This window comes from Rhinatrema bivittatum, chromosome 2 (genome assembly GCF_901001135.1).
Source record: "Rhinatrema bivittatum chromosome 2, aRhiBiv1.1, whole genome shotgun sequence".
Classification (NCBI taxonomy): Eukaryota; Metazoa; Chordata; class Amphibia; order Gymnophiona; family Rhinatrematidae; genus Rhinatrema; species Rhinatrema bivittatum.
The window spans coordinates 330,349,558-330,366,240 of record NC_042616.1 but is presented as its reverse complement, the minus strand read 5'-3'; the positions used below and the strand labels follow the sequence as shown (position 1 = coordinate 330,366,240).

The window sequence follows — 16,683 nt, the reverse complement described above, 5'->3', positions numbered from 1 at the left end:
GATTTTGTAACATACAGATCCTTCTTTAAAATACGGTAGATCTGTACGGTGTTCATCATCATAGATAATCAAAAAGGATGTTCCTTCTGTGGTTAATTTCTATCACATTGTCAAAGACACCATACACAATCATATCCACTGTGTGTGGCAAAACGGATTTCAGCCCGCAGATTACCGGTTTTAATCAAAGAGTAGTGGTCCGTGCACTCTTGGTCGGGTGATAGGTCAAAGGCCAGTAAGGTATAACCTTGGTAACTCTTGACGATCAATCAAGAGAGCACTGTCTTTCAAATGTTTACCCGTCGCTTGAACCAGCTGCATGTATTCTCTGATACAACAGCCATTATCGAAATCCGGTTGGAGGTGTTTCCCTGGGACTTGCTCACCATCCACATACAGCGCAGCAAAGTTAATATCATAATGTTTAAAATTGAAGGGGTTTTTAGAGTAATTACTGCTGAAAGCGTCATTATCCACAAAGCCCAATTCGATAATTTTGGGTAATTGTCCCAAAAAGAGGTTTTCCTGGTTAGTCACACGGGCGCCAGCCGGTATGCTAAAGACTTTCAGAGTTACACAGTCCATGGCGTACTTGACATTAGCTCTCAGCAGCGCTTCTGCATGCCCCAAGCGCACTCCCGGGGACACTTTCACTCTCCTTACAAAGAGGGCTGCAGATAAAATAAGGAATTTGTACCTCTCATTGGCATCTCCGCTCATTAAGCAGAACGTATCTTTGTTCCGCGTTAGTTTAATTTTCACATTCACGCCATTTATGAGCAGCTTTTCTTGAAAAAACAGATCGCTATGTAAATGTCCCAGAAGCTCTACTTTATGGCTAATCCCGTAATAAAGGTTTTACCGAAAGAGCTGTTTTTACAGAAAAAAACAGCTCTTTCGGTAAAACCTTTATTACGGGATCCCACGTCTCTCACTTCATGGTTTCCGGCTGTGTCTTTATAAAACAGACGCTTGTAAACTGTGTTTTGAGAGGACCCTCACCATAATTGAGAAGCAGTTCTATGAGGGCTCTGTAAGGGTAATAGTTGTTGCTCTGACTAATGAGTCTGTCTCCGAGAGTGACATCCAGCTGGCTAAAAATAGAGGCTATTGGATAGTTCACGAGAGCTACTTTGGCCCCTACATCAAGATCGGACCCATCTTCGTTCACGATTTTACAGGTCAGGTACAGCAACGTGTTGTTTAAATCCAGGTAATCCTCGCCATGTCTGGCTATATAAAAATCTAAAGGGGCTGTTTCTGACAAGGCAGATAATGGCGGAATCTCCACATAAACAATTTTCTATGTTGGTTTGTGTGGGGGCCAGTTGAAACAGATCCAGTTCTGATTTCAAGCATTCTTCAGACTCCTGATGTACAAAAGCCATAGTTTTTTTAGAGTATATCTTGCTTCTTGGCGGAGAGGTTTCTCTTCTTAGCTTTGCGGTTAGTCTTTTGAGACTTGACACGTTTGGTCTTCTTTGTTTTAAAAGGTTCAGGAGGCCCCTGTTGATTGGTTCTCTTTCTTTTAACAGCTCTTCTAATAACCACTAATCCTGATCTCTCCTGCTCTGTGTTATTGTTCATTTTATGCAGAACCGCCGTTGTGACATGGCCCATAACATCTTTGGCGATGTTTTTTGCTGCACTTTTCACATGAGGTTTAACAATCTCAAAACCCCTTCTCAAAAGAGGTATTGCTTTTCTAAAGAGACTACGAAAAATACCGCCTTTCTCAGCCCCGTACATGACCGGAGCACCGTAATACCCCGAAAGGCCTTCACCGGCCTGTGCTGCATAGTAATTTCTGTATGCACCAGGGTCCCCATAGTCTTTAACCACAACCATTTTAAAAAACAGTTTTCCGGGGTTGCAGGTGTAGCTTAAGGATCACTTTCCCATAGCGAAATGAGACGTGTTAGTTCTGGTCTGTCTTTATTTCAAATGTTATGGTGTCTATGTGCTGCTTGTTCACAGGAACATAATGCGGTTTACCATAAGTGAAGGTGATAAACTCGTCCTTACCCGCTTTAGCGGGAGCACAGCGAAGTAGCTGCACAAAATGGTCTCCCACCAGCTGGTGCTCTACGATATCCGTATACAGGTATAGGGTATTAAACCCTCCTGTGATATCCGTTGGAAATAGCGAGTGCTTCGTATTCGTTTTAGCTTCTAGCCCCAAAATGGTCGCTAAGTCACCCCCTGCGGAAATTACGGCGTTGTCCTCTGATTTTAATTTGATTCTTCGGATATTGGGGTCATAGATGATTCGTGGTGCCATGGGTTTGAGGAGACTGCTCATGTTGTGGGTCATTTGATCTGTCAGGTTTTGAACGGTTGCATAATACCCTCTTCGTACAACAGTGATGCTCCGTGCTTCCTTCACCCGTGGTGACAACATATTTATGGTCTTCTTTAATATTATCCCATGTGTTCGGGTACTGTATTTCCACCAGACCCACTTCCCACGGGCCCTGTAGGTCCAAAGGTCTAGCTAATTATGTGGTGAAATTAGAGCTGTTTTGTGGAAATATTCTCACAGAGGCGTTACTAGGCAGCGTTATGTAAAATCCCTCTTCATTCATTTTTTTCTTTTAATGATACAAGGCCTTTTCAAATCAAATGTTTTGAATCTCTGATGCTTTTATCCAGCTGTTAAATTTTTCGGGCCATCCTCGCCATTTCACAAAGCACTGCTTGTTCTTACCTCTCCCTTTTACCTTTAGAACCTTATCAACGCGGTATATTCTGTCCTGTTGAGGGCTGACTTTCTGTAATTCTTCAGGATAAAAAGAACCCACCTCACCATAATCTTGTATCTTGTACACTGTTTTCTGCCCCCTGTTTAAGAAGTCAGTTATTATGTTTAAACAATTTTATTGGGTTTTCCAGAACAAACAACAATTGTAGAGGAGGGTGGTTTCAGATCCCTCCCCTACCACAATACCAAACAATGCCCACCGTCTCCCCCCCTCCTCCCCTCCCTCCCCCCACCCCCCCCCCCCCCCCAGTATATGAGTCACATCGAGGAATGGATAGAGGATAATGGCCAGTTCTACCAAATGGCAAGGGTAGCCCAGTCCGTTAAGTCGTGTGGCCTTTTAATCGTTCAGCACAAGACTCCGTGCCCGGTGGGATAGTTGTTGAAGATACGGATTCCAGATATTGAGGAAGAGTCGTCGTCGTTGAGGAGAGCCGCGTGCCGCCATGCTTTCCATCGTCATCAAGGAGTGCATTTGGTTTCTCCAAACCCAAAAAGACGGGGCATCCGGGGAACGCCAAACCAGTAATATGGATTTCTTCCCCACCAGGCTCGCCTTCTGTAACAACAGGCGTGAACCAGGATCCCGGACTCGAATCGGGGATATGCAACCAAACAAAAACCATAGGGGAGAGACAGGCAGCACTATGTCGAGTATGTCTTCCATATAGGCGATCACCTTGCGCCAAAAACTATGCACTGTGGGACACGTCCAAAAAACGTGGGAAAGAGTGCCCACAGTACCCTGACACTGGGTGCACATTGGCGATGAGGCAATAGTCAATTGAAAAGCCACCTGAGGAGACACATATGCCCGACTCAAAAACTTAAGTTGCATCTCCCGAAAGTACAAGTTGGTCGAGATCCTAGCTATACGCCTGAAACACGTACGCAAAAGAAGAACCGTTAAGCAAAAATCTCCGTCCCTATTCCATCTAGTCACAAGGCAAGAAAGGACATCCACCTCCGTCAGGCGTTGCAATGTCTTGTGATAGCTGGAAAGGGAGGGGGTGCGAGCACTGGCAAAGTGGAATATGCTGTCCAACGCTTGAAACTGGGTTATACTCTTAGAGGCCTCCGGCACGGTTTGCATGTAGTGGCGCACCTGCAGGTATGGGAAAACCTGATTACCCCCTAAATGGTAAAGACTCCGAAATTCAGAGAAAGGCATAAAGGTCCCCCCCTGAGTCCACAAATGGCCCACGCGAGTAACACCCTTGGCTTCCCATCGCTGAAACATGACAGATTGGGAACCTGAAGGAAATTCATCATTCCCTCGGAGTGGAAGCAAATAGGCGCAGATTGAAGGGATCTGCAGGAGTTTCGTAAGGCGCACCCAAGTCTGTCGCAGGGGTTTAATAAGAGCTGTTTGAGTGAGAAACGAAGGAAGGTGACTGGAGCCCGCTTGTACTACATAAGAGGGGGTCCTAGGAAACATGAGAGCCTGGTCTACTGATATCGGAGCGTAATGTGAGGTATCCAAGAGCCAGTTACGCAGGAGCCGCATATTACAAGCCAGATTATAACGAGCCAGGTCCGGGACTCCCATGCCCCCCGCCCTCCAGTCGTTTTGCAACCATTTTAAGGGAAGACGAGCTCTCCCGCCTCTCCACAAAAACCTGCGCAATGCGCTGTTCAGGGCAGCGAGGTCCCTCCGTTTGAGCAATAAAGGGAGGTTTTGCAAAAGATATAGCCATTTTGGGAGCAAAATCATCTTAAATAGCGCTACCCTCCCCGCCACCAAAAGCGGCAAGGACCTCCAACGGGCCAGGGTCTCCCGAGTCTGACGCAGTAAGCGGGGAATATTGGCCTGATACACTTCTTCCGGGTCTGCAGGAATATAAACCCCCAAATATCGAAGGCTGTCACCCGCCCACTGTAAGGGGAACGGGGTAGGCCAGGAGTCCCGCAAGTCCGGGGGATGGGCCAGCACTGAAGACTTGGATTCGTTCAATTTCAGCCCGGAAAATGCCCCAAAAGAACCAATTAAGCGGAGGAGAGGGGGTAATGAAGAATGGGGTTTGGTGAGAAAAACTAACAAGTCATCCGCAAAAGCAACATAAGAAGTCAGTTATTATAAATATCTCATCTGTCCATGTTTGTTCATAACCTTTTTCAAATTTCCCTTTAGTTTTTGACAGTCTAACATGATCCCCCTTTTTAAAAAAAGGCTTAGCCACTGCTGGCGTTCTTGCCTGCTAAGACTGGTTGACTTTCAGCTTTTTTTCCTTTTTCATTTTGATGGTGAAACTGGGAAGCATGCACCTTCCCAAAGGTCTCCTCACTGATAGTCACTGGCCGGACTGACAAGTTTGTCGTCAGCAGTGGGGATTTGGCTCATCAAGCAGGATCTGAAGAAATGGCCTTGGGTGGAACTGAACGCAAATGTTGGGTGTCGCTCTCCCCAGACTTGAACATCTTGCTATCTCCTGGATTGCCGTCCTCCCCCTTATCAGCCTTGGCCAGGTGTTGGGGTCAATGGCTGTTTCTGGAGCTGTGGTGGAATCAAGCTCTGAAGGGATCTACGCAGAGTTGTTCAGTGAGACATTGCTGCCCGTGTTGAAGGCAGTTGGAGGTCTTTGAAGAGAAGATATGGAACAAGATGGCATACTCTCTACTACTTCTGATGCCAATAAGGAGAAAACTTTGCTCACACCTCAGGTAACTTCTATCCCCTTAGAATTTATTCTTTGGAAACCCACTATTATTACCCTGGACTCTATCTGGGAGGCTATTGCTGGTCTTTCTTCTCAATTGGAACAATATGTTACCTCTCAGCAATCCCTCTCTGAATCGCTTCAAATTTCACAAAGAGTTGGAAAAGCTCTCTGCTCTAGTCTCTGAGCTTCAACCTCAGATCTCTTCTCTTAAGGATAATTTTGGGACTTTATTAAAGGGCCATTTGGCTTTGCAATAGAAAATATGGTCAGGCTAGAAACAGATTAATACATTTTTATACATAGAAAGCTGTTTCACCATCTCAGATGTTAAGATATTTTATGGGGAATTTTAAAAAATCCCGAGAATATACTACCACCTTTGGCTAAAGTTTATTATTTACCATTAGCAAAGAAGAAACTTTATCGGGACTCAGATTTGCAAACTTCCTTTGATGAATACCACTGATTTGAGGGAAAAATCTGGTACTATAGAGACCATAGTTTCAACTTTAATAGCTACATTTTTTATGAACTCAGTCTGGGACTTGGTAATGAGATATTTTTACTGCAATGGGATTAATTCTTTACCAAATTTCTGTGTTAACATAGGGGTACATTTTTAACAAACAGCACGCGCGCGTACTTTTGTTCGCACACCAGGCGCAAACAAAAATCCAGGGTCAGTGCGCGCAAGGGGGTGCACATTTGTGCAACTTGTGTGTGCCGAGCCCTGCGCTCGCTGCCTGTTCCCTCCGAGGCCGCTCCGATTGAACTTTCCTTCCGCCTTCCCCGCACCTTCCCCTCCCTTCTCCTATCTAACCCACCCCCGCAGCCCTACCTAAATCCCCCTACTAACCTTTATCCGCGAAGTTACGCCTGCCTCCGGGCAAGTGTAACTTACGCGTGCCGGCTGCTGCTGCCCTGCAGGCCCTGACACAGGCCGCTGTGTCGGGGCACTTGGCCACGCCCCCGGACTTACGCGCGTCGTGGGGCTTGCGTGCGCCGCCGAGCCTATGCAAAATAGGCTCCGCGCGCACAGGGTTATTTTTTAAGGGTTACACGCATAACTTATGCACGTAACCCTTTTAAAATCCGGCCCTTATTTTCTGATGCAGCTAAAGTAACCCAACTTAGAAGAAAAAGATTTCTTTTGTTGTGTCCTGGGGTGCTACAGTTGGGGAGCATTATTTTGGTTACATTTCCCCTGTAAGTGTATGATTAAACTGCTGTGGGTCAAGTATATATTTTTTGACCCCCACCAACTGTGTAACTTTATAATTCAGAGGCAATTCACTATCCCTTCATTGAACTCTTCTCCTATGACATCAGGTCTTCATAATGATAACTAATATGTATGTTTTGCTAAGCCTCGCTAAGAGAGGTCATTTCTATTTTTCTTTTCTTTATTGTTAAAATTTAATTCTTCTGTGTTTTTCAGTACTCTCCCCCTATTTGTGGGCTAAAGTTTAGGTGAAAAGAATTTCTTATGTAATTTAAGTTATTCCAGTGTTTGGTTTTTTTTTTCTGTATCTGCTATGTATATAATAAACAATTGAGGTATACACCAATTCCTAACCTGTGTATCATAAATATATACAAAAGGAATTGTCCATTTCAATAAATAAAATACAAGTTATACATAATTATAACAAATATACATTTTATTAGAAATATATGCACACTTAGTGATCACTGTACACCAATTTGCATTTTCCTAGCTGCAAAGTGCTCATCTTTGTGTGAGTTTCCTCACTCCGAATGACATCAAATCCTTACAAGTGTGTACTGTTCTGTTTGTAAATTTCACTCTGCATGTAAATGTGGCCCCTAACCCCTACACTACTACCTAAACCTCACCTCGAGTTACTAGGTGAGCCTCCTATAGTAGCATAAATAGCTGCTTACTATAATGCATAGCTTGGTTTTGTAAAACAACAATTCTTCTGAAAACATGTTAGATGCACAGAACATATTCATGCTAGGTTTCTTGGTGTATACAGTTTGTTCTTATATATTTTAATTTTTGTATCCAACAGATAAAATAATTGTGGGCAGTTACATGGGGTTCCTTCGCATCTTCTGCCCCCATTCTATAAAAGCTGGAGATGGAATGCAGCCTGAAGACCTCCTTCTGGAGGTGCAATTGCGGGATCCAGTGTTAGAGGTGCAAGTTGGAAAGTTTGTCTCGTAAGTACCTACCTTGGGTTTACTTGTATCATAGCTAGAAGGAGCATTAACGTGAGATTCTGCAACACAACAGCCATCTCCCAAAGGGGGCAATGTATAACTTCTACAAAATGTCTGGGGCTTTGAAACTAGAGAACAGCCTTGAATGGAAATATTCTAATGTGTATGCTTGCTTTATAAAGATCTCAGCTTGGTTCTGCTGTCCACACTGCATCAAGGCGATATACAGTTTACAAATGGTTTCAGTCTTTTTCGCTGGGCATAGTGTATGTAGGAAAGACTTTTATGCAAAGTAAGGAGAGAGAAATGAGCAGACAGACTGAAGGGATCTCCTATTCTATTGCACATAGCTGAAAGGCTGCAGGTTGCTACAGGCAGTGTTTGTTAAAATCAAGAAGGCTAACAGGAAGAGCCAGAGTTTGATTTAAAAGCAGCCTTAGAAAAGTGGATTTTTAGGCTGGGTTTCAACATGGCCAGAGAGAGAGAGCATGATGCGCAAACCTTACAAGTTTCTTCCAAGCATATAATCATAGAAACATAGAAATGATGGCAGAAAAAGACCAATCTGTCCATCCAGTCTGCCCAGCAAGCTCCCACACTTATTTTCCCATACTTATTTGTTTCATCAACCACCAAGTTCAGGGCCCTTGTGGGTAACTATTTGATTCAAATTTTCTGCCATCCCCTGTCATTGATGCAGAGAGTAATGATGCAGTTGCATCAAAGGTGAGCATAAGGCTTAATGGTTAGGGGTAGTAACCACCTCATCAAGAAAGTTACCCTGATGCTTGTTTACCCAGACTGCACAGATCGATGCCTTGTTGGTTGATTGTCTGAATGCAAATCCTCTTTTCCACATTTCCTCCTGCCGTAGAAGCAGAGAGCAACGCTGTATATGCATTCAAAGTGATGTATCAGGCTTAATTGGTTTAGGGTATTAACCGCCGTAATAAGCAAGCTACTCCCACGCTTATTTGTTTACCCAGATTATAAAGTTAAGTCCTTGTTGGTTGTTGTCTGAATGCATATCCTCTTTTCCACATTTCCCCCTGCTGTAGAAGCAGAGAGCAATGTTGGGGTTGCATTAACCGTGCAAAGGCTTTTTGAGTAAGGGCAGTAATCACCAGGTTGTAGCTAACATTCCAGAAAGCCTCCCCCATGGCTCTTCTCTTCATTTCCATCCTCTAGCCTTTATGGATACACAGTGTTTATCCCATGCCCCTTGGTGTTGATGATAGAGAAGGGCATAGATAAGAATGACTTGAATGATGAACAGAGTTCATAAGGAGGAGTGTGGAGAGAGAGGAGCAATAAGGAGCTGCAGAATAAATGCATTTGTTGATAGGATTAGTAAAACATTTAAACTGTATGGAAGTGTATGGGGGTTACATAGTCCTAGTGACATTGGAGGAAGAGAAGTTGTACAGTTGAATTTACAGTAGTGAATTTGTAGTGAAGAGAGATGGCTCAGTGAGAAACTCTTGAGAACCCTAAGAGTGATTATAAAAGAGTGGATAAGGGTTTTGGTAGCGTGCTCAGAAAGGAAAGGACAGATATAGGTAATGTTATAGAAGAAGAAACAACATGTTTTCACAGTGTTTTGGATGTATACAGAGAGGGAGCGAGAGGAGTCAAAAATAACTCCAAAGTTACAGGCTGAGGAGAATCGGAGGGTGATATTGTTATCCATAGAGCTAAAAAGAGAGTAAGGTGTTTTGGGTGAATATAAGTTTGATCTTGGCCATGTTAAATTTTTTAGCTGGTGATGTCAGAGAAGCAGGCTGAGATTTGGAACTCTATTCTTGGTGAAATTGCTGTTGCAGAGAGAGAGATCTGGAAGTCATCAGCATAAAGATGGTACTGAATCAAAGCAACCTGGGGATAAGCATAGAGAGAAAAGAGAAGAGGGCCCAGGAGAGAGCCCTGAGGCATGCTGACTGATATTGGGATGGTATTGGAGGAGGATCCACTGGAGCAGGGTGAACAACCTGCTCTAGTGGATCCTCCTCCAATACCAAAGAAGAACTGGTCCATTTCTTCTTTTTCTATGGTCGATTTCTATCTGGCCTGCCGATGCTCTCACCTGATGTCATCCAGGTTGTTCAGCATCGCATATGTTCAATGCATGTCCTTTCAGATCATTGTTGATTTTCAGGCAGGTTGCTTCTATATCTTTCTCCTCCAGCTTGAGCATAGGCTGTGGTTCCTCCAGCAGAAACAGGACACCACCTATCACAGTTTCAACAAGGCCCAAGAGGGGGGAAATAGAGGGTTGACGAGAGGAGAGCAGAGTCCGGGAGCCACAGAGCAGTTGCCTTAACCTCCATGCCATCTTATTAGCCAGCTTCCTCAGTTCTCATCAGCGTAATGAACAGTTGAATATTTGGTTGAATACCACTTGGATCACTACATAATTTATTGTAAGTAAAAACATAGTGAAAATAGCAGAGAGAGAGAGTGTTAAATATCAATTCAGCATCTTTGGACATAAAAACACTATTTTGCAAGTCTAACATTTTTTATTTGTTAGCTCTATTTCATGATTGTAAAAATCCACAAGTTTAATTGGTCTTTCTGCACTGCTTTTCAGCACTGAGATGAGGCCAAAATAGTATTGGGATTGTTTTAAAAACTGCCTGCATCCTGGTAGTGGGAGACTGAGGGTAACCCCATTGGTGCAGACATGAGCCAATAACATAGCCCTGGCTAAAAAAAAAAAAAAAGTTTGCTCATTCCTGCACTAGAGGATCCACTAAACGTGCGATGGGAGAGGTAAGAAGAAAACAAAAATAGTTTGGAGTCTTAAAATCCAAGTGAGGACAGTATGCCAAGAAGTAGATGGTGATCAGTTGTGTTGAAAGCCACAGATAGGTTAAGGAGGTTGAGGATCAAGTGAAGGCCCTTAGCCTTGGTCATGGACAGATCACTGGAGAATGTAGCAAAGGCATTCTGCAAGGATAAGCAGGACAGCAGTTGCCTTCCTTAATGCTCAAAATGAGTGTGTGCAGGATACTGCTCGTTTATTGTTGAGCGGAGCACCCTGGGTCTTATTTATAGTATTAGCTCTTGGTAGGAAAATTATTCCTGGAGGAGGAGGATGGGAATCTGTGGACGGTTATCCTTCTCTTCTTGGCGAACAATTGCTACAGGTAGGCAATATTGCTTCCTTTGAGGACAAGCAGGATAAGCCCTCATATGTAGGAATCAGTAGCTACAGTTTATCCCCTAACAAAATAGAGGAAATTGAGAAGGTACCATTGCTAAAAGGTGACCAACATATGTTGTGTATATGTGTGTATATATATATATATAACCCAAAATAGTGTAAATTGACCCTAGGTGAAATGGTTAGACTCTAGTTTTCACAGAAACCCTGGAGGACAGGCTGTCCAAATCTACTATGGCATCTGGTATCAGAGTCTAAAAAATAATAGGATGAAAATGTATGGACTGAACTTCACGTTGCAGCCTTGCAAATCTCCATGAGGATTTCAGGTACAAACTTAGGGGTAGATTTTATAATTTTGCGCGAGCGCATACTTTTGTTCGCGCACCAGGCGTGAACAAAAGTACGCTGGATTTTATAAGATCTGTGCGTATCTTATAAAATCCGGGGTCAGCGCGCGCAAGGGGGTGCACATTTGTGCAACTTGCGCGCGCCGAGCCCGCTGCCTGTTCCCTCCGAGGCCGCTCCGAAATCGGAGCGGCCTCGGAGGGAACTTTCTTTCCACCCCCCCGGCCCTATCTAAACCCCCCCCCTACCTTTGTTGGCAGATTTGTTGGGTGATGGCGCGCCAGCGGGCTGCTGGCGCGCCATCACCCGACCCGGGGGCTGGTCCGGAGGCCTCGACCACGCCCCCGGGCCGGCGCCACGCCCCAGGCCCGCCCCCGAAACGCCGCGTCACTCGTGGCACGCCCCCCGACACACCCCCGACAAGCCCCTCCATGCAAGCCCTGGGACTTACGCGCGTCCCGGGGCGTGCGCAGGGGGGGTTTGGGGTAGGTTTTCGGGGGGTACGCGCGTATCGTACGCGCGTACCCCTTTGAAAATCTACCCCTTAGTGTCTCATTTACTAAGCATTTTTCCCATTGATACAGAATGGGAGAAAAGTTTTGGTAAATCAGGCCCTTAGATTGTGAGCCCTCTGGGGACCAGTGGGTACCTTAATGTAATCTGCTTTGAAGTACCAAAAAAGCAGAATATAAATCAAGCAAGTAAATAAATGCTTGGAGGCCAATCTCAGGTGGGCTACTGACACTTGCCTATCTCTAACATTATGAGCTTTGACATGCCCATACAGAGTCAGACTTGCTTGGCATAACAGGAGATTCAGTTTGCAATCCAGTAAGACAGTGTTTGACTACAGCAGTCCTTTCCTGTTTGGGTCAAAGGAAATAAAAAACAACAACTGTGTGGACTTTCTATTGGCTTCAGACCTGGAGGCTAAGGCTCTTTTGCTATTTGGGCTGAGCAGAGTTTGTTCAACTTTATGGATTTCTGTTCTGGGAAAAAATGCTGGAAGAACATTTGATTGGTTAAGTTGGAAATCTGATGCCACATTACTTAGGGATTTAGGGTGGAATTACACCCTTATCCTATTGTGACAAAATTTAGTGCACTGTTATCCTGCTTACCCCAGGAAACACCTGTTTTTTTCTGCATTCAGGCAGGCCAATCCCCCACCAGTGGGTTATGCACCTCCGATAGCAGATGGAGACTGAGTAAGAAGCTGATGTCATGGATATCTAGTCCTGCCCTGCCATCAGCCTGCCAGTATTCTCTGTCTCCAGCAGATGGTGGACATGCATTTCCCTACTGGGGATTACCTGTAATAAATAGATACATAAATAAATAAAGGAGAAATGGAAGAAAACAGAATATAGATGCTTGTCTCCTGAGGTGATACCGTTGGTTCACTCCTTCAGTTGTGAGCCTTAGTCCGGTAGCCCTGTCCTGGCGTGGACTTAAAAAAAAAAACAGATAAAAAAATAAATAAAAATTAGTGGTTGTAGGCTGAAAGTCTTGGCGGTGAAGGCTTTCACCCTCTCCCTGTATCTCCGGAAACCTACTTCTGCTCTCAGCCAGGGAGGGCTGAACTGAGGTAAAAGTTGTCATTTAAAAAAAAAAAAAAAAAAAAAAAAAAAAAGGAGTGAAGTGTGTTAGGCTAGTTCTTACTGGGCCCTTCTCCTTAGCGATCGGCTTCTCTCACTCATATCTCTGGGGAGTTTTGTGAGTGTGGAGGCAGGTCAGGCACGGCGGGTTGAGTAGCCTTTTGACTAGGCCCTGCTCTCAGGCTTCCTTCCCAGGCTGCATGGTAGGCCATGGAGGTTTCTTGGTGTGTGTTTGCTATACGCGGTTCACAGCAGTTGACTTTAAGGCTTCTCTGAGATATCACCTTTTTAAAGTTTCTCTAAGACCTGCTTTCTTTGAACGATTGATGATTGTGCACAAGCCTTTATAACAGCATTACACTGAGATTTGGTCCCTCTCAACACAGTTTAATGAAACACGGTCCGTGTTGGGGGACCATAAAGACCACCCACTGAGATGTTGTCTCTTAAGCAAATAAAGCATACACTTTGAACGTTTTATGAAGTTTGTGGACTTGAACTTTTCTTCCAATCACTATTGTTGGTATTGAATTATATAGGTGATTTGGATTTCCCACCTACTTTACTTGGCGTTTTTGTGTGACATCGGTGCGTGCTTTCACGTGCACCTAAATCTGCATACCCTATTGTGCACATACTTTGTGCGTATATTCTGAGTGTAGGTAAGTGAGTCGCTAAGCGTGTTTTGCGTGTGTTTACCCCTGTATTTTCTATGTGCGTATTTCAGCATTTTCCTAAGTGCATAACTGTGTGCGTAGTTAAGTGTGCACCTGCCTGTGGGTTTTCTGTGCATGTATTTTTGCGTTTTGTGCATTTTCCTAAGCACATAACTGTGGGCGTTGTTAAACCTCTACCTGCCGCTACCTGTGTATCAAGCACATGCTAACCATGGTGCCGGAGCCAAAGAAGTCAAAGCGCTTAGCTATTTGTGTTGTATACCATATAAGGGTGATATACAGCCTGAGCTTTCTACAAGCCTGTGTCAGCGCTGCCTGGATGCTCAAGGAGATTTGTCTCCTTTTGATTTTGCCGACGATGATCCATCCCCTCGGTCTGAGAGGAATGGTGCCAAGGGCAGCATGACAAGGGTGCTCCCTTCTTTGGTTGATCCAGTGGCTGAGTTGCCTTCAGGGGAGACTTGACCTCAGGTTTGGGCCTGTGGGGCCTGATATGGAGCCATCTTCCTTTACCTGACTGGAATTCTTCCAGGGATTGCAGATCTTTCTGCAGGGGCATCCTGAGTCAGCAATACTGTCAAAATGTATTTATTTAGACATTTTATATACTGTATTTCCAATGATCTCAATGGTTTACGAAAGTAACATTCATAGCTATAAATTGACAAATAATGACGAATTAAGGAGCTGGTATACATAATTAGTCATTGACATCTATCAATCGAGCTGATCCTGCACATTTGACCCAAGGTCAAGGCATGGTCGAAAAGTATATAAATTAGAGTAAAATTATATAACATATTTCACATTTTAGTTATTATGTTGTATAGATTCTTACATTCTCTCGTGAAATGTATTCTTGACCTTCTTGTTATTGTTGCTCTAATCATTCTGATGTTTTAATTTAGGTTATGTGCATTTTTGAATAGCCATGTTTTTAGCTCACATTTAAATCTCTTTCTGTCTGGAATTAGACGTAGCATCTCAGGTAGGGTGGAAAACACATGATCCCTTACTTGCGTCAGGTGTCTGCTCTGTATTGTGGGAATGGTCAACAGTCCTTTATTTTGAGATCTTAGTGTTTACTGAGGTGTGTAAGGTTGCATTGTCATACCTTGGACTTAATGATTGGAATTAATGATTTTGAATATTAGCGTTAATACTTTAAAATGTATTTGGGCTTGTACTGGCAGCCAGTGCAGAGAGATCAGCAAGGGTGTATTGTGATCAAATTTTCTAGTTCCTAACAAAAGTCTTGCTGAGACATTTTGTAATAACTGTAGCGGTTTTAATGGACATGCGGAAAGACAGAATTACAGGATCACATGCTCAAAGTTCCCCTGCATCTGGAACAATAGGCAAACGCCATGGTGCTGTGCATCCTTATGGTTTTTGAGTTAAATTGGATTAAGATGACACTGATGATGATTTGGGTGGCTCCCAACCTTGAGAAAGGGGAGATTCCCCTGGATTTAGAGCCACATAGAACTCTTCTCCATTTCTTTTATAGAGATGAGTTTCTGGGTCTGATCTCTCAGATTCTGAAGACTCTTGGAGTGGCTGGGAGTGACTCTTGGGATGTGCAGAAGAAGGACTTCATATTAGTCGCCCTATGCAAGGCTTCATGTTTCTTTACCCCCTGGATGCTATTCAAGAGTTGATTGACCTTGAATATAGTACACCAGAAGTGACATTTAAAGGGTGGTGCACCTTGGCGGGGTTATACCCCTTGGATCCGCAGGCCAGAGAGCAGTTACATTTCCCAAAATTTGATACATTGGTGTGTTTGGTTAAACGAAAAACCATCCTGGTAGAAGGAGGGGCAGCTCCAAAGAATGCTCAGGATAGGATGATTGAGGCTATCTTTAAGCAAGCCTTTGAGGCCTTGACAATAAATTTGCAGATTGCTTCTTGTTGTACCTTGATGGCTCGAGCTACCTTGTGTCTTTTGCAAGACTCTGGAGGTGCCCTTTCAGTGGTAGAATCGGGGGGGGGGGGGGGGGGCTGCCTTCTTGGCTAATACGGGATGTGATCTGGTTCGCACAGCCTCCAGAGGAGTTGCTGCCGTACTAGCAGCTAGATGGCAGCTCTGGCTGCGTAATTGGTCAGCTGACACTGTGTCTAAGTTCAGTTTCGCCAAGTGGCCCTTCAAGGGTTACTTTTTGTTTGGCATTGAGTTGGAAAAGATGGTGAATAGATGGAGGGAAGCCCAGATCCCTCTTTTGCTGGAGATTAAGAAGCCAGCTTCTTGGTCATTTTGGGCAAGTGGCCACTTGTGACTATAAGCGATTTCGTCCCTATAGGGGAGCTTCTTCTCAGAGATCCCGTCCCTTTGGTAGGTCCCAGTTCTTTCACCCCAGAAGTCCTTGGAAAGATGTAGGCTCCAGGAGCGGAGCCTCTTGATCTACTCGATGAAGATTTGTGGGCTCTCCTGTTGGCGAAGGAGATAGGCAGGCACCGATCTTGCTTTTATCACAGGTGGGTCCAGATCACATCGGATCAGTGGGTCCTTGAAGTGATTAAGAATGGCTATGGTCTAGAATGTTTTCGCATTCCTCCAGATGCCTTTATGATATCTCCATGCAACTCCCCTCAGAAGAGGGTAGTAGTGGAGATGCTACATTGAAAAGACTGTTAGCCCTGAAGACTGTGATTCCTGTCCCGAATTGCAGCAAAATACAGGCCGCTATTCATCTATGTTGTCGTACCCAAAAAAGAGGGGTCCTTTCGACCCATCCTGGATCTCAAGGGAGTCAATCGCCATTTGCAGGTCACTCATTTACGAATGGATACTGTATGCTCTGTCATAATGGCAGTACAATTGGGGGAATACCTCACATCTCTGAATCTGACTGAGACATATCTGCATATTCCCATTCGTCGGGAGTATCAACAGTTCCTACAGTTTGCCATTCTGGGACACCATTACCAGTTTGAGGCCTTGCCCTTTGGACTGGCCGCTATGCCCAGGACCTTCTCAAAGGTTATGGTGTTTGTAGCGGGATTCTTGCACAAAGACGGCATTGTGATGCACCCGTATCTGGATGACTGGTTGATTCATGCCAAGAGCGTGGAAGAAAGTCTCCAGGCTTCTCGCAAGGTAGTCTCCTTACTACGAGAGCTAGGCTGGGTGGTGAACTTAGACAAAAGAGCAACTTACAGCAGTCTCAGTCGCTGGAGTAATTTTGGCATTCCCTTTGATACGAAACAGTGCAGAATATTTCTGCTGGAGAATCTAATTCAAAACTTAATTGCTCAAGTTTGCCCCCTTATAGGCACTGCTCAT

The 16,683-nt window shown here is 44.4% G+C and overlaps 1 protein-coding gene across 1 annotated transcript in view; it reads left to right on the top strand.

Moving 5' to 3' along the window:
- Nucleotides 1-16,683, top strand: part of BBS9 (Bardet-Biedl syndrome 9) — a 1,052,120-nt gene that overhangs the window by 18,338 nt on the left and 1,017,099 nt on the right. Inside the window, exon 3 of the mRNA XM_029589776.1 lies at nucleotides 7,458-7,608. Within this exon, the coding sequence (XP_029445636.1) occupies nucleotides 7,458-7,608 (151 nt within the window). The remainder of the gene's footprint in view (nucleotides 1-7,457; nucleotides 7,609-16,683) is intronic.